Below are 19237 nucleotides of genomic sequence, written 5' to 3'. Positions count from 1 at the left end.
ATAACCCACAAATTTAAGCTGCCAGGTGTAGTTGTAAGCTATTGCAGTGGAATTGATGGAACCCACCAAAGTGGTAAAATCTAAGATTACTGTAATAGGTTTACAACTCAAAGATTTTGTCTTATATTCAAAGACATAGTAAATTGTTAGCAGGAATTAGGTAATGTTTGCCCAAAGGCGACATTGTAATGTTTGCCCAAAGGCGACATTATCAAAGACATGCATAAATGCAAGTGTACTCTAGGCAGACCTTAACCTAGAAGTTGTTATGCATCCAAAAGTGATAGTAATTTTCGAAGTTGAAGAGCTCCCACTGTCATTGTAGTTTTTGAGTGGACTAGTGCATTCCAGACCTAAAGGTTGAGATTGTAGTTCAGTTGAAACTTTGATTATGTTTAATGGTTAGTGATGTAATGTTGGTTTTTATTGATGTTACATGCATTAATTAAATATCGAATGGATTATTCTTCCTTGAGTTGAACCATTAAGCTAATGTCTTTAAAAGTGGCTTGAGAATATAGAGGTCTACATATGTCTCAAAGACCTAGTTTTCTATACTAGGAGAACCAAATCAATAGTTTGGTATTATGCTTTTAAAGCAAAGTTTTTTACCCTAAAAGGTATTGGACAGTTGATCAATGGCAATAGGGTGGATGAGGGTTTCATCACTATAACCATAAGTTATAGGTTTATTTAATGTGTTATTTTTTGTATTCCGATTGGATCAATTCGGATTGGTTGGGTTGGATTAGTGTCGATTTTGATCAATCCAATACCAAGTTCTTAAACACTGTCATTGTTCTCTGAAAACCTATTTATGAACATTAATTGATAAATGTTTGGTTTCTTTTGTTTTTGGGCATATGTGAACAAGTTTATATGTATGTCACATTTAACGAATTGTGTTCTCCAATAAATGGATTAATTTATAACTGGTCGAACCAAGTGGGAGAATAAATATATGGATCTTAAGCTATTTTATGTGGCTCGACCAGTGGGAGAATAGATTCGGTATACTAGGTTGCTAGTGGGAGGATGTTACTAGTAGAAGGTCAGTATACTAGGTTGCTAGTGGGAGAATAAATTCAGTGTTCTATATTGTTTTTCATGCAAAAGAATTATTTGGAGTTTTGCATTGATTTATTATTATCATGATATTGAATAATGATTGGTAGCAAAGTTGCTAATGTTCACCCAAAGGTGACCTTATCAAAGAAAGGTTAAAGTCCAAGCAAGTGAAAAACAGAATAGAGATTTCTCAACCTAGAAGATGTTGTCCATCCAAAGATGGTGGTACTTTTCAGAAGTTAGAAGAAGTCTCGCAGTAATTGCAGAAACTTGAGTGGATCAGTATGAAGTTCCGATTGACACTCTTGAAGTAATTGATAATTGAGCATTGTAATGTTTATTTTGTTAATAGTTACATGCTTGTTCTTTTACATGTAAATTGATATTTAGTTCATGTTTAAATAACCCACAAATTTAAGCTGTCAGGTGTAGTTGTAAGCTATTGCAGTGGAATTAATGGAACCCACTAAAGTGGTAAAATCTAAGATTACTGTAATAGGTTTACAACTCAAAGATTTTGTCTTATATTTAAAGACATAGAAAATTGTTAGCAGGAATTAGGTAATGTTTGCCCAAAGGCGACATTGTAATGTTTGCCCAAAGACGACATTATCAAAGACATGCATAAATGCAAGTGTACTATAGGCAAACCTTAACCTAAAAGTTGTTATGCATCCAAAAATGATAGTAATTTTCGAAGTTGAAGAGCTCTCACGGTCATTGTAGTTTTTGAGTGGACTAATGCATTCCAGACCTAAAAGTGGGATTGTTTAAGTATGAATAAAAATATTCATAAACAAAAGCATGAACTACATTACCAAGAATAACCAAGTTCATATTGTGATATGCAAGTAATATATGAGTTGATTTTCTTTTATTTCTTCCAATTAATAGGAAAATTATAAAGAATCATTAACCACTCATACTTGTAACTTATACAAAACAAATCATAAAATTTGATCAAAACTAGGCTCATAATATATCAAAACGAAGAGCACGAAAAACTGGACTCAACGCAAAAAACAGGGTGAAAAATTCTTCACCGTTTGCCCGTACGAGCCATTTGAAGTTGCAGAACTAAAAATAGATCAAAATCAATCTAGTTTCCCAAACCAACCGGTTCGGCCAACTGGTCTAATCCGGTTCAGGCATATTGATTCCGGGTCAAAATCCGGGTCAATTGGTCAACGATTCGGTCAACCTTTGACCGAGTCAAACAGAGTTGGTCATGAGTTGACCCACTGCACCCCGAGTTAACTCGGTAGGGTCTCCGAGGTGACCCGACGATGACTCACCGCCGTTTTTTTTCTTGAATTTAAAAAAAATATATTTTTTTTCTCTCTCCTCTGGCATCCGGTTTTCGGCGGCGCATGCCAACGCGTCCGGAGGTTTTCAGTGACTTGCTGCATACCGCCACGACCGTCTTTTCGTGCTCTACAACTTTTGTGAAGAAAGTTTTCCCATATGGGATCTTTAAGTAATGGTAAAATTATGATTTTCATGATTTGAGACACAAACCCTATACAAAATCAATTTTCCTTGATTCTAACACTATAAGGGTTGGCTCTGATACCAATTGTTGGGGATTCTTTACCATATTAAACATATGAATAACCCTATAGTGTTTAAAATACAAGAATCATCAACCAATCATAAAAGATTAATTATAGGTGTAGTCCCTAAACCAAGAACAATAAAGTATCCCATCTTAAAATACATAACCATATATATTTACCATATCTATAATAATCAATGAGACAATCATGACATGAACCATAAATGGGAATAGAGAAGTACCTGTGTCCCATGAACATAGATCATGAACCTCTGTCCCATGTGGTTAAACATTACTCCCATGAAGATGACAATGACGAACTACGCAAGTGGAGTTCTTCTACTGAGATCTTCTGCAGTCTCTTACTCTAGGGTTTCCTTTCTTTCTGTGCACTTGCTCTTGTGAGAAAGCCGTCCTCCCAAAACCAATAAGGCATTAAGTAAAGTAAAGGCTGCAGGGACCGTCATTATTCTATTCATAATAAAATCCCTAAAACCCTATTCCACTCTCACAATGGAAAGAGCTAGGAGTTTCCTAATCAGAGTGGGTCTATAATTGCTTGGGCCCAATGGATCAATCGGTATCAGTTAAGCCCACATAAAAATCCTAACAGTAACCACCATACATGACAAAGCTCGAGCTTTGCAGCTCTAGAGACCAAGAAATCAGTGAGAGAGTTTCGATCTCTTTTGATGTAGCGAAATAAAACTAAGGTAAAAAACCTAGAGAGATGGATGACATCTTGTGTGAGAGACGAAGCCGCCCAGTCTAGGGATGAAGACAACCCATTCAAAGCAGTGACTACGGGTATTAGTACACCATAATTATTTTTTCAATGAGCGTTAAATCTAGTTATTTCATATGTATACTCATCCAAGACAATGAAAACTCTAGAGAATAACATAATGATAAATGACTTTCAAATTATTTTGAAATTTTTCTTTCTTTTTTTTTCTTCTGCTTGCAAATCTCTTTTTTACTTTTTTGGCCAAAATTGCATAACTCATAATGAGTTTGCATAAAAGAGGATATGGCAATGCAAAAAGCAATTTTTTTTTTTTTTTGGTAGAAAAGAAAGGCATGCTTACTAATGATATTATTGAGATCATGATTCCCAACCAATGCAGTAAAGTAGCCTATGAGATAATAGTATAGTTAAACTAATGAGGAGATGAGTAAGGTTGGCGAATGTTTCCTCTTGGGATGCAAAGCTACACTTAAAGAAAATTTCACTCCATACTAAATTCTTGTGCTGTCAGGAATCAAGTTTCGTGGCCCTTGCATCAGTGTGGGAATCAATGAAAATATACACAAATGCATTCAAAAGAGGTGAAATTTTTTTATTTCATAAAAGATGGAATGATCATTTTGGACTTCAATCCTCTACGACTGGCAATGAATGACAATGAAGATCCAACGAATAGGAAGGCCCTAGGATGTATCACAGTTGTCAAATGCTCACTACCTCCCTGCAGAAATTTTTTATCCGGCCATTCCACCCTTCTTATGTATGCATCAAAACTTCATAAAAGTCAGAATTTCTTTTCATTGAAACACAATAATTGTAATGGTGTAACGTCACTGCAGTTTTCACTAATTTAATTTTATGAAAAAGTCAATGATCCTTTTCAATGGAAAACGAAATTCTCACTCTGACTGATGTACCCCGCTTGAGAATATAATGTGGCATGAGTTTCATGAATTTTTCTAGGCCAGAATTTTTCTAATTTTTGTTAGCCAGAAATTTTAGGAAAGTGTGGTCCTAGTCAATTATACAATGAAAAACAATTGCAGCAGATTTGGAAAATCTTTCATCATAACTTTATGCAACTTCAATATCTATGTTGGAAAATATAAAGCTGCCTAGTTGTATGATTCCAATGCCTAAACATATAGATACAAAAATTATGCCGACACTCCTAGGTCAATCTCTCTCTTCCTAATACGGGGTAGAAATGCCATTTCATAGAGGGGAGGAGAGAGATAGACAACTTGAGTAATGGTGTAGACTTTTTTTTTTTTTTTTGGGTGAGCAAAAAGAGAGGATTTACCACACTACCAATGTGGGGAAGAATCTGCACATCACGTCAATAGGTATTCTCAAAAAAATATCATTCATGTGGGATTCATAATTTTAAAACGTGTAAAAAAAAAATCATGTGAAAAAGGAACTGCACACTAGGCATCGAGGTAATTTTTATTTATTTATTTATTATTATTATTGTTATTATTGTTATTATTATTATTTTATGTGTGTGTTGTTGAGACACATAACTTCCCACAATAATTGATGTACATGGCTTGAGATTATATTGAGATTTTGTGTGGGAAAAGAATCTTTAAACCTTTGGTATCCCACCACAATTTCTCTCTCCACTATAATCCAATGCTGCTCACTTATCAAGGTTTAAGAGGTTCTCTATCCACATTGGGTGAAGGGAAACTTTGGACTTTTGGTTTTTTATTCTCATCCCGAAAGTTGAATATAAAAATCATTGGAGGGGCCTAGGGTACCTGGTGGTGGCTCGGAGAACCCTCAGCCATGAATTTTTACAAAAGTTTTCATTGGGTGCAATTGTACCGTGAAAAAAACTATTTCTTCTAGCTCACCGACCAAACTTTAATGAACTGGTCGTATCTAACATTTTCTTAAGGTTGGGTTACATTGGTCCTCCAGTAACTGATCATGACTTTATATATATATATATATATATAATCCATATCTATATTTTGCTCTAAAGATAATAAATACAATAATATTACATTATCCAAATTAACACAATTATTATAACTAGAGAAAGGAAATTTTTGTTGATTCATGACTTTTGTTTAAAGAAGTATTGAAGGTGGAATGCAGCTTTGCACAAGAGTCTTGATTCATCACAGTCGGTGAACCATAGCACGTAACTCCCACATGTTGCAGATTTGGTCATCCGTCATCATAGAGGCCCAAGTTAATTTCAGTTCTCAGGAAAACCTCACGTGTCACAGGTGGAGAGAGTCGTACTGTAAGTAGGCTAACTCCAGCTCCGCAGAAAGTCATCATATTCGTATCTAGGTAGCCTAACTCCAGCTCCGCAGAAAGTCATCATATTCTTATCTTTCTTTCATGTATGAAGACTCTTGATCACTCAAACGTGATAAACGGGAAGATGCCCAACATGTGATCTAGAATCAGTTCTGAGAGCTTATAAATAGAAGCTAGACATAGCTTCCAATATCCAAGCCTACACTTAGTTACCTAACTACCAACCTTAGCTTGCTGAGATCTATTTGGAATTTGTGCACTTTGCTTACACTTGGGAAGACATGGAAGTCCAACAAGTTCTTCACATGAATCGGGGTAACGGAGAGACTAGCTATGCTACTAACTCCAATCTTCAAGTACTCTCTCTCTCTCTCTCTCTCTCTCTCTCTCTCTCTCTCTCTCTCTCTCTCATTTCTTTNGGGTGGGGTGTGTGGGGGAGGATAAATTTCAGAGTTGCATATATCAAAAGGGATCAAATGCAATATCAATGTGACTTTAAGGGAACAGGAAATGCAAGACACAGAGTAACTATGTATTACTAGGTGTTCCTTGAGGACGGAAATACAGGAATAACTTTTCCTGTGTAGGATGGTTTCTGTTTTGTAATTCCATTCTTGGTTCTAACCAATGTTTGGATCCACCTAATTGCTTTTTTTTTTTCTTTTTTTTTCTTTTTTTTTCTTTTTACTCATAACGTCTTAATTTTGAGGTGTTGGACTTTGCCAACTGAGCAAACCCCTTGGGGTAATTGCTTTGTAAGTTATTATCATTGTTTTCAAGCCAATGTTTGGATTGGTCCAATTGCTTTGTACATTCTTATGATCTTATCTTTATGTTCATTAGCAAATTCATCCCTTTGAATCATAGTTGTCACAGCATTTAGACAACCCAGGGCATTGGAGGGGGCTTGGACGCAAGATGACACCAACAAGGTGACCAAGGCATCACCTACAACTATGCTTTAAATGACCAATAGAAAAATTATAATGGTAAATTTACACTTTAAACAGGAAGAGGTATCAACTGTGGACTGCATTATTTTCCTCCACCAGATTTGTAAGCCTATCCTTCCGTCATTTGTATTGGTGTAAGATGTTTCATTGTTTTAGCTGTCTTTTGGCATACAAAGTTCTAGCTTTGTACCATCTTGTATTAAATAAATAAAATTTATGTTATTTATCAAAAAAGAAATCAAAATACACTTGAAAAGGGGGAAAGACAGAAGAAAATACCATCAGCAAAAATATTTTCAGATGATGTTCTACTCACCACAAAAGATACTTCCTTCAAGCAACACACACCCATTTCAATTAGATCCTTCAAACGGCCAGGAGTCCCAATAACAATGTCCTGATATACACAAGGAAAAGGAAAAGGAAAAGGAAAAGCAAAAGGGTTAAGAGAAGATTATGACAATCCTAGTAGCCTGCAGAAGTGAACAAGTCATCTGCATAAAAATTGCATAAAGAGTACAGATAGAGAAGCAATTTAGGGCAGGTTTGTCGGGGGCAAACCCTGTCAACATAAAGAAAGGAACGGTTAACTAATGAGACAATGTACCTTGAGAATCAGACCAACTTTCCCCCCTGATTCTATTTTATTTAATCTAAACCACGGAAACAGCAGGTTAGGCTTGGTTTACAATATAACAGAAATTAAAAGTGGTTCACCCATAGTTGCCTAGGAGAAAAGGCCCATGGTGGGGAGGATGCCTAAGACGCCAGCCTAGGGGACCAAGTTGCCAAAGTGTTATTTTTTATTTTCCTCTCTTTTCCACCAGTATTGAGTAGGCTACACTATATATACCATATATCATAAAAAATCAACATTAAATCACATCAAGTCATAAAAAAATCAACATTAAGCCGCATCAAGTCATCAAAAATCAACATTAAGCCACATCAAGTCATCAAGAATCAACATTAAGCCACATCAAATCATCAAAAATCAACATAGAACTAGAAGTTAGCAGAACTGAAGAAACAAGCTATTGAAAGTTTGAAACAATCAAAACGTACATTTGGTTTATATTGTTCTTAGAAATGATCGATGTCCTATATGGTTTATACTGTTTTTGGAAGATATATCTATAAGATTATAAGTAATAAAACTGCTCTCAATTAAGAGAAATGTCCTTGTCCTCTAAAAAGTTTGTCAGATCAAATGATTTTATTTTTACATGAGACATTTTGTATTAAGTAGAACACAAAACCAGCTTTCCAACAAATCCCAAGATTTCTTAAAAATGATTTATATTGGAGTTATAACCTGGTCAAACCTTATTTGGTGTGCACAAATGCTGTTTAAAATCACCTTGAATGGTTTTTAGTCATCAATCAAAAGATTATTTTGCCTCTCTTTTGGGTTTTAGTCATGTTCTATCACAATAAAAATTATTAATTTTTTAGATTTGAGAAAAACCATGGCATTTGAAAGTTGAAAATCGTCCTCATAACCAAAAATTCAATTTTTGTTCTTGAACTAGGGAGTTGACTTTTTATGCTTTGGAATTTGAATTTTTAACTATTTTTTTTAGATTCATTTGGGAGGAGTGTTTTCTTATTTGTGAATAATACCTTAAGTAAATGGAGTTCATTTACTTAAATTATGTGTCACATAAATTAGTGCTAGATTCATTTGGGAGGGGTGTTTCTTATTTGTGAATAATATCTTAAGTAAATGGAGTTCATTTACTTAAATTATGTTTCGCATAAATTAGTGCCAAACCTGGTTCAATACCAATAAAAACATAATAAATAGAATAAAAAATTAAATGCATAGTTCGAATTTTAACGGCACACATCTGTTTTGACCTCGAATGAAACAAAATACTACACTACTAGGGAGGAACATTGTTTCGAATGAAATACAGTCGAAATGCCGAATGACAGAAATGTTCAGTCCTCTAAGAGAAATTACATGTATATAATATCATAATTCAAAAGAAGTTTCGACCGAGGGATGTTAAAACCAAAATCTCCAAGACCTCCTAGAATTCCGAATTTTTGCCAAATTGCTTCAATCTTTCATTGTATCAAGGCATGAGTATTACTACGCATTTACATATCAATAGTTTGTGCAAGATTCAAATATGGGAGAACCTTTTTTCTTTGATTTTTCTAAATAGTGTAAATTAATATAGGTTGGTGGCCTTCAATTTATTATATGTTAGACACCGTAGGCCAATCTATGACTTCACATAGTCTATATTTATTCTGTCATAAAAATATTTCTTTAACTTTTAGATTTTAAAAATACCAAAAATAATTAGGGAAAATTCGTCTGATTTAATGTCACAAATCTAAAAATTTGTGAAAATATTGTTGATGTGTTTTCAACTATAGTGATTATTATTGTATTGTTCCTTAATTAATTTTTTTAATTAAGTTATTGTTATTTTAAGAAGGAGGAAAAGAACTTGTCCTGGAGCGTACCCTACAGCCCCCAGAACCCTGTGTCTACCTCTCCTCCCCTGTGTAATGACCTCCCTGATCTCTTTTAAATATTCCAAAAGACAATGGGTAGGTGATTCCTGCCAGCTTAGCGTAAGCTCCTGTACATGAAACACATTCCCTTCCAAAAATATATATATAAAATTTTTTTATTGGGGAAAAAATTAAGACTTATGGAATTTTAAAAAAATAGATAAATAAATAAATCATATTGTTATATTAGTGTAAACTGTTGTAAAAAAGTTCATAATGTCTGAATTCTTGTAGCGATAGTGTAAGAAGGTTGCAGAATTGCTAGTCAGGGCCAGTGGAGGGACGGGGAGACCCATCATTGAATCATTGCGTACATATTAGCAATGAAAAATCAAAGTAACAGTGCAATTATTGTGGGAAGAGTATACTGGGAGGTGGGGCCAGAAGAATGAATCAACACCTGGCTGGTTGCTATAAGGATTTGGTGACATGCCCCAGAGTCCCTATTGAGGTACAAAACAGCCATGGCTGCCCTCATTAAATTTAATATACATAGGAGGTTACACAGGAAGCAGGCGATGGAAGAGTTTGAACAAGCAGTGCTGGATAAACAACCAGCACCAGCGCTGGAATATAGCAGTGATGAGGATATTCCCAGTGATGTGTCAACAGTAGAGAAGAAAAATATATGGCGTGCAACGGCAGCTAACAGAGTTACACACTGGTAGGAGCACGATAGGGCCAAAGAGTACAGGGTAGGAGATGGTTCCTCTAGACCAACTGCACCAGAGGTTGGTGGTAGTCGTTCAACAGTTAACAGTTGTCAATGGTTCTTCACAGGGTACAGCTGGGCAGAGGAAGAAACAGAAACAAACAGAATTTCCCTTTAGGCGGTCAATGAGGGGGTGCAGGGCCATCAGAGGAGGATGCCGTTGACATCCTTGACCAGGATCCTATCAGATACAGAACATAAGGTACTAGATAAGCACATGTAGTCTAATTGGAAGGGTAAACTTGGTGACGCCATCTCACTATGGTTCTTCTATCACAGTACCCAGACAATGCAACTAAGGGACCTACTACCAGAATATGCTAAACACTATCAGAAAATCTGGCACAGAAGTGAAGGTGCCCACTGCATACAAGCTTATGAATCATGTATGTCTATTTGCCCCAATAGAGAGACGACCTCTAGGAGCACACAGATGGATTAAAGCCACTGTGGGCAAGCTACAGCATGACTGCCATGGTTGGGCTAGCCCACTAAAGAGTCCATCATCAATCTATTGTGATGGCAAGACTATATTTCTGAAATCAGTGGATGCATCCAAGAAGAATAATGATACAAAGTACATCTACAATTGCTGAAGGTGGTTGTTGATGAGGTGGGAGTGGGAAATGTTGTACAAGTGGTGACAAATAACAGCAGCAACTTCAAGAAGGCAGAGAGATTGATGAACAACAATAGATACTGCCTATTAAGACTCCACATGCAGTCCACTGCATCGATTTTATGCTGAAGGACATGGGGAAGATGTCCATGGTACAAAAGCAGCTGAGAGGGCAAGACCAGGGACCACTTTTATATACAACCATGGGATTGCCCTAAAATTTATTGAGGAGCAAGTGTGGTGGAGGATTTGGTAAGACCCAGCATCGCTCACTTTGCCAAAAATTACGTCGCCCTAAAGAGCTTCGAAACGAAGATAGCTGGGATGAGGTAGATGCTTGTTTCAGAGGAGTGTTTTAGTTGGAGAGAGTAGGGTTATCCCATAGGTAGAGCAGTCCAGTTGATCATATCAAGTGACATAATTTGGCAGGAACTGAGGAGGGCAGTAATGATAATTGAACCAATGATAAGGCGTTGAAGAACATTGACTCAGAGAAGAAGCTTACCTTGCCACACTTATATGTTGCATTGGAGTTGATGAAGGAGCACATGCAGGCAGAAGTACCACGTGGTAACAGACAGTAGTACCTAACTATCGTACAAGACTGTTAGGAGAATATGCTTAGACATCAGCAGCTCAATGCTGGTCAGTTTTCTACCTTTCTAGCAATACAAGCACAAACTTGGGATGAATCAAGACCTAATAGATGCAGGGGAAGAGGTGGTGACAAAGCTAGATCAAAATCCAGATATACAATCTCAGTGCCACAATGAAATGAGACTATTGCTTTCTTAACTACTTAGAAATGAATCTAATTATGGGTAGGTATTGATGCTAACATTAGCAATCATTGAAATGGGTCTAGATAAAAACTTCAAAGCTGCCATTGAGACTCTTGGCCACACAGCTGCAAGGGCTAGTTGGGAGACTACTGCTCCAAGTGGGCCAATCAACCTCGTTTCTTAGTTCAATTACTTCAATATAATTACCAATTACCAAGTACCATCAGTTAACAAGACTAATCTTGATTCTCTAATGCAGGTGAATGTAGGTGCTATATGGCAAAGAGGCACCTAAATCAAGGAAGATAGCATTATATGTGCTCTCCCAAACATGTTCTGCCTCCAGATGTGAGGGTAACTGAAGTACATTTTCACTTATCCACTCCAAGAGGCAGAACCATTTGGATCACAAACGGCTGTAGAAGTTGGTGCATGTGCACTACAACATGAGACTAAAGATGCAACACATATGCATGCGCATGGAGAATGAAAACAATCCAATCTAACTCAATAACATCTTCCAAGAAGAGTCAAATAAGGAGGATCCCCTATACAAGCGAGTGAGGGAGAAAGGCATCCTTGTATTGGATGAGCGTGGGGGGGGGGGGGGTTTAGGGCCTACACCGAAATAGTTGAGTAGATGGGTGTTGATGTCGATGCTTTTATGGGATGTGAGGGCCGTGTTCAATAACAGACAACATAGCCCTTTATATCCCAACCTCATGTGGATGATGAGGAGTACTTAGACTAACCACATTCATACTCCATCCCCGCCTAGTAATGATGATGTTGGTGGTGATGATGATAACGATGAGAGGAAGAGGAACAGCAACAACAGACCGAGGACTATGAGCCCCTCTGATTCACAAGAGAGATTACTTTGATCATACCACACAGGATGTCAACCATGGCACACCTGCCCACTGTAGAGGCTACTCGAGAGGTCCACACCATTAGTTCAGAGAAGTGAGGAGGAGGATAGCATGGATATAGACATTATGAGCCTATCTGGCATAATTGGGGGGGCCTGGGTCTAGAGGAGAGTAGTGGATATGGTGGGTTTGGATAGTGGCTTGCATCCTCATTTCCTACATAGAGCCCTCATTCCACGTAGGTGGGTGCGCAATGGCCAAAGTTGTCAAGGTTCACCTAGGCATCCAAGTGCCTTGGTCACCTAGGCAGGCACCTAGGCACCTTATTGGTGTCGCCTTGCATCCAAGGCCCCCTCCAATGCATTGGGTCACCTAGAAACTGTGATAACTATGACGGTAGGTATGCCCAGTATAGCTCTTCTTCTTCATTCCCACTAAGCATGAGGGTCAATCACAGAGTGGGTTGTCTTAAGTGGATAGCTTCCCATACCCAGCCCAGTCCACCAAACAGTTACGGTGGGTCTACATTTGCACCTTCACAGCTTAGTAATCTATATCCTAGGTTGGAATATCTTGAATATGTCAATTATGCCACCTATAGGGCTGTTGTGTTGGACTGTGACTGTTTTTTTAGGCACAGAATGATATTGAAGGCATCTGTCATCAAGTCTGAGGTTCAATTCCAACAGTTACAGACTCAAAGACTAACTAGCGATTATGAGGCTCCTCATAATAGTATGAGGTATTGATTTGTAAGGATGCAAAATTAAACTGTATTGTATATTTGTATTTAAGTGTCCATGATGACACTTTCTAACAATTATTGTGGATTTGTAACGTTTAATGGTGTTACAGTTTGTTAATTGTGTAAAGCATTCTGATTTTATAGTTCTTCATTTTTATTGCATATTTCAATTTTTTTATTGAATGTTGTATGTTGTAGGTCTAAATTATGTGTTGAATAGCCTATAAAGGGTTACGCATACACTAACAACCTAAGGTCCAGAGCCAAAATATCACTTAAAGGGGGGGCGGGGTTCCAAACTAATGATTCAAACATGTGTAAGCATGCATAAATAGACAGACACTACAAGAAGATTCTGGGAAAAATTCCAAAAAAAAATCAGCCACCGAAATCACCATTTTGAGTTAACCTGCAAAATGGACCAAATTTCGTCCTAATTTTGCATTCAACCAGGGGAAAAAAATCTTGGTTGAAACCCAAATTAGGAACCTTGGACGAAAGTATAGTTAGAAGTTGAAGATTTTAAAAATGAAAATTGTCTGTCATTACCATTCCACAAGCCATGAACAGAAAAAAATTTTATTTCTTGAGCTATATTTTTGTCATGACCACACATATTGATGACCAGTCAGAGATTCTAATACTATCAAGGAATAGTTTCCGATTTCCTTCTCTCTTTCATGTTATTTTATTAAATTTCTTTGATGACTATATGTGAATAAATTTGAATGGATTACATATTGAGAAATCTCAAGCCATAATAGGAGGGAATTCAGAAAACACTATAAAATGGACGACAGATTTGAGGGAAACCATGATGTTATGACCATAAAATAAGGCCAATTCAACAGCTTGCTTCTCAAATTAACATACAGTTTGATTGGCAGCTTGTGCCATAAATGAGTTGGCTAAGCAAGGGGATGTGAGACCTAAAATTATTTTGGGAACTCTATTCCTTTGTGAGATTTCAGATATTTCACATCTGTGTCAGTTAGGGGTTTGAGACTGTTGGATTGTGATCAGGGTCTTCTTTCTCATTTGTATCACCATGCATTTCAATTTTTTTATGTATATATGTGTGATTCTGATTTACTTTCAATAAAATTGTTATTTACCATTTTTTTTTTTTAAAAGCACACCATGTTCAATGCAATCCCATGTAGGGGAACCAAAACTTCAGGGGGTGAAAAGGAAAAAGAAGAAGAAGATCAAAATATCTTACCATGTAGGGAAACCAATACTTTGGGGTGTGAATAAGAAAATGAAAAAGAAGATCAAAATATCTTACCACTCCAGACTTCAAAGCAGATATTTGAGGTCCTTTGGAAGTCCCTCCATACAAACAAACTGTTCTGGCACCACAAGGCATTCCAGCATCACACAGAACATCTGCAATCTGTCAAGTGTACAAAGTCAAGACACTGCTACTTCTTAGCAATGAATAACATAAACCAGTTCGATATTATGATGTAATAACTTTAATGTTGAACTTATAAAGAAGCACCAGATTAAATATTTTCACTAGATCACTTACATTATATATTTTCACTAGATTACTTACTTATATCTTGATGTTCAAAGACCGGTGGGTTTCCAAGGGCTAGGGAATCTCCCACATGGGCACCACTGAACACATCATCATAGTGCCAACTGCCAAATCAACACTGAATCCAGCCCTTATGCCTTGTCTTGTATGTCTTAGGATTCCAAGTATGATAGTAATAGCCATTATTTTGAGACAAAATGGAGAGGACAGATTGAAAAATGCGGTTTTTTATCCTTCTTGTGTGAGGTGCAACCAAGGGTTCCAAAGCCCTAAATAGGTCACTAACGGGCCCACTAAAGAGAGAAAGGAAAAAAAAAAACTCAAATAAAGTGAAAAGTGGCAGTTCGTAATTTTCAAAACAGTTTAGGACTCCTCTGGAAGATAGAATAGACTTGGGAGTTGGAACTAAAAGAGAAATTATAACTAGATCAAAACAGAATTAGGAAGGAGGCCCTTTAAACTATACGACAGAAAATAAGTTCTTGTTTGTAAATAAGAATATTCTTCTTCTACCTCATGATGGAAAGAGACACAATAACCTAAAACAGAAAAATAAGCTGTAACTACTGAAAAAAATTCTCAAACAGAGCTGTAACTCTTCCCACAGGATCAATCTATCTAATGAACAGTGTCAAGCCAGAAAATAGTATTATAATCAAGCCCTGATTAGTGCAATAGAACACAGCCTATAAACTGATGAAGAAACTGGTAAGGACAGAATCTAAGAGAGAATTCCACCAGTATAAATGCCCAAATTTTTCAGGGTTAGTCAATCACTATAAAGAAGGTAGGAAATGCAGGGATTTTAAACCAAAACAGGGGATCCGCCCAGTTCCAGAAACAAAGGAATAACTAGAAGAAAGAAGAAAAGAATCAAGAAGAGAGCGAAGAATGTGAGAAGTATCATCGATTGAGATTTAAACAGATCACGATCGACAAAGAGTAAGGAAGTAGTAAAGAAACAGTCAGTGCAACTGCTACACATAGCAGCTATACACTCTGAAAACTTCATTCAATTCCAAAAAAATCAATTGTTATATAGCTTATTTTCTAAACAAGATTCAATCAACTGGGAAGCTGAAACTGACTGGACTCCTATTGATAGCCAAAGCTCTAATAATAAAATGAATATTCGATTACAAAAATAAATCCAAATAGAAGATAAATTCCATATCGACCAATAGGGAACAGATTATTTTATTTGGTGTGTGTGTGTGGGGGGGGGGAGATAGGTGAAAGGCATAAATCTAAATTCCATTTCTCAATCATATTGTTTTATTGTATGCATCGTCAGCAAAGGTTTTCCTTAGTCAGCTAAAGGTCATCTATTAGGACACCCATTCTCTTGTAAAGAAGCACTTAGTAGACTAATTTGAGTAGGAAACAAACAAAATCTAAAGATAGTTAAAGTTGGAAAGAAATTATTACAGCACCTCCTTACAGATCACCCAAAAAGAAAAAGAAAAAAAAAAAAGTCCCTCCCTTTGTTGAGGCACAATCCAACATCAACCTATACCTTGGTATGAGGGGAGTCTGAAATAAATCTAAACTACACTAAAATTGCAGGAACATATGCTGAGATTGAAATGTTAAGATAAATTGCTGATGTCATAAGCACTCAAAACAAAATGAGGTGATCAAAGTTCTAGGTTTTTAGCTCTTGGAGCTAAACCAAGATCTGTCATTTAGGTATCAAATTGTGGTGATATTCACAAAATATTTCATCCTGATCTCAATCATCACCAAAATGGGAAACAAAATTAGGGACTTTAACCCAACGGACAGTAATTTATATGGCTTCTACCAATTTTGACCAAAATCACTGGAATGATTTTGATTTTCAGAGCCAAATAAAATGGTAATATCCTGAATCAGACCGATTTTAACCAAATTTTGAAAGCCTCGATCGGGTTGACAATAATGGAACAAGTTCAAAGGAATTTCCCACAGAACGTAGGATAGTTTAATAGAAAAAGAAAACAATTAAATTGAAGCAGGCATGCAGATTGAAGCAAAAGTTAGATCTATGAGTATGGATGCTTTTGGCTCCTAGCCAAGTTGCTTAGGAGGTTTCCAAGAAAAGACAAGTAAAAGTTCCAGGATTCAGGCATAGGTCATCAAGTGGCTCTCTCCAGCCTATGGGAACCTAGAAGTCACATTTTTCTATACTTCTCCTCTACCTTCAAAAAATCTGACAATGGAGCGGGTTTCAACTTTCAACACCATTGGATGTGAGAAACAACCCTATCATTTATATTCCTTCATAATCTTTCCCAGTCAAACCTTGACAACACGATCCTCCCCAACTGTGAATGATAGCCTCTGTTGGGATGTTGGGGTGTACAGCAGAGGAGCATCTCTACTAGGGACCCTGATAGAAGAATCTAGACAATGGAACCTTTTTTAAACAATTATACAATGAACCACAAAATACACACCAAATTTATACAGGAATCTCTAACCCCTCCAACCCCCCCCCACACACACACACACAAACGAACACACTCAAAAAGAGAAAAAATTTAGACCTTCAACTAGGAATAACTCAAGAAAATGCACGAGATCTTCCATTTAAGCCCCTACAAGGCAGAGATACACCATGCTTGGTTCTCTCATTTAATTCATCAAGATAAAATTTGATGCTTATACAGAAATCCTAGGCCTTCAAGCAGTTAGGGAACATCTAAAATCTGTAAGGAACTCTTCCTTTTTTCAATTTCCAGTCCAGTTGCAAGAAGAATCCCTTAAGGCAAAGGTCATTGCAGTGTTACAGATATATATTTGCTTCATATTTGGATTTTTAAAACTTGGTGGTGCAAGGTGATTTGTCAACTATTATTGGTGGATCAGTACGGAATCAGGTGGTTCATAGAGAGATCAGAGAATATAATATCTTAAATTCTATTACTAGTTGATGACTCATGTGCATCCTGAAACTATAAAGTCCATGGCATAGAATTCAATACTTTAAAATGGAGTCTGCAGGTTATGATCATATATCAACTCCTTAGGCCTAAAGTTATGTTTTTTAGGGTATTCAATCCCATTTGGCACACCCAGTGGAATAAGAATATGATCAACAACAAAACAATCTATGTACAAACGGCGAACACAATAATAAGAGCAGAAAAAGACATGCAAGGAAGACTAGTATACATACTTGTTGAGCTAGTTCCCTTGTAGGTGAGAGTACAAGACAAAGAGGATTCGTTCTCTTGGATTTTTTCTTATCCTCCTTGCCCAAAATATGCATCAAAGCAGGAACCCCAAATGCCAACGTTTTACCTGGTTACAAAAGCATGTCACGTGATGAGCCGATATATGAAATGGCATTAGATAGGAGATTAAAGGTTACCCAATAAACGAACCTAAAGATTACCTGATCCAGTTGCAGCGATCCCAATGAAATCCCGGCCATCCAAAAGGAAAGGCCAAGCATGGGATTGAATTGGAGAAGGCTTGCTGAACTTCTTGCAGCATTCAAGTACTTCCTCAGGGAGCTTGGCTTCAGTAAAAGAGCTCAAAGCTGCATATTTGGAATCTTTTGTGTTGTTTCCAGACACAGTCACAGACCCATTAGTGACTGACTCATCCCTTTTGTTTTCACTAGCTTTGACATGATTACTGTCGAGTTCTTTGCTCGAATTCGATTCGTCTGCTTTCTTCCCCTTCTTCTTCTTCGCCTTCTTGCTGTCAATATCCCTTCCATTGACTTCTGAAGGCTCTAGCGCTTCTTCAAGCTTCCTTTTTGGCTTAGCTTCTTCTCTGCCGTTCTCAAGCAGTTCTGGTGTTGGGTTTTCTTCATTGAAATGACCGTGTTTCCTTTCCTTGCTCTTCCTTTTCTTATCCTTCTTCTTTGTCTTCTTCGTCTTCTTCTCCTCAGTTACATGGTTTTCTTCAGTTGTTAGGGTTTCTGGTTCGCCTAATTGCAGAGCTTCGTTGAGTTTCTTACCCATGGCGAGAAAGCGAACCAGAGCCAATATCCCAGGAAGTGGAGACTGGAGACTAGTTCGCTTTTTAGGGTTCAGAAAACAGTTTCGGAGAAGAGGTTTTGTTAACGCTACTTGATTTTTGGAAATAACGAAAATGGCATCCATTTAACGGTTAGTTCTATGCATTGGTTCGACCGTCCGAACATGCAAGACGATCGACCAGTTTGTCACACTTGCACCCCTAGGGGTGGGGGTATAAGTTTGGCCCTGATGGCCCGAACCTTGTCTAACCCGATTATGAGGATCAATCTGGCTCAGCTCGACTATCAAGGTTGGGCTGGTTTAACTTGGCCTAGCTTAACCTGACCCAATTTTAACTCTGACTTATTATTGTGTGTAGTAATAGTATTTATGCAAGCTGTCTGTATAACTTCAACCCACATCATGTGTTTGTATGACTTCAACCCATATCATGTGTTAAACAACCCATAAACCTTACCTATTGAGCTAAGATGACCAAATGGTCAAACTATTTCCCCCTTTTTCTTTACATATGCTATCTTTGTGTCTCCTGTCATGTATTGATATGAACTTTAGATATCATAACAATCATGAATAATTAAGCCAAAATTTGGCCTATCCAATTTTTGGGAGATGTGGTGATATCAAGCGATTACAAGGTTTATCTTATAACCAAATTAACAACCTTACTTGCTGCAAATTTATGGATTAAGGATGGACAATGGCTGGTCATAGTCTTAAAATCTCTCCACCCCCTTTGGTAAGTATAGGTTTAACATTTGTGACCTTTTGTAGGGAAAAAAAAAATGTAGGACGAGTCAGGGTCAACCCGACCCGACCCTAAGCCCAATAGAGTTGGGCCAAAGCGTGAA

The 19237-nt window shown here is 37.1% G+C and overlaps 1 protein-coding gene across 1 annotated transcript in view; it reads right to left on the bottom strand.

The window, feature by feature from the left end:
- LOC122074410 (DEAD-box ATP-dependent RNA helicase 5-like) overlaps positions 1-18509 on the bottom strand; it is a 25418-nt gene extending 6909 nt beyond the window's left edge. Inside the window, exons 1-4 of the mRNA XM_042639231.1 lie at positions 17792-18509; positions 17573-17697; positions 14155-14262; positions 6884-7001 (exon numbers count right to left, since the gene is read on the bottom strand). Of these exons, the coding sequence (XP_042495165.1) occupies positions 6884-7001; positions 14155-14262; positions 17573-17697; positions 17792-18509 (1069 nt within the window). The remainder of the gene's footprint in view (positions 1-6883; positions 7002-14154; positions 14263-17572; positions 17698-17791) is intronic.
- Positions 18510-19237: the final 728 nt, after the last annotated feature.

The sequence above is a fragment of the Macadamia integrifolia genome, chromosome 3 (assembly GCF_013358625.1).
Source record: "Macadamia integrifolia cultivar HAES 741 chromosome 3, SCU_Mint_v3, whole genome shotgun sequence".
Classification (NCBI taxonomy): Eukaryota; Viridiplantae; Streptophyta; class Magnoliopsida; order Proteales; family Proteaceae; genus Macadamia; species Macadamia integrifolia.
The sequence above is the reverse complement of the archived record's forward strand: the minus strand, read 5'-3'. Positions and strand labels throughout refer to the sequence as shown.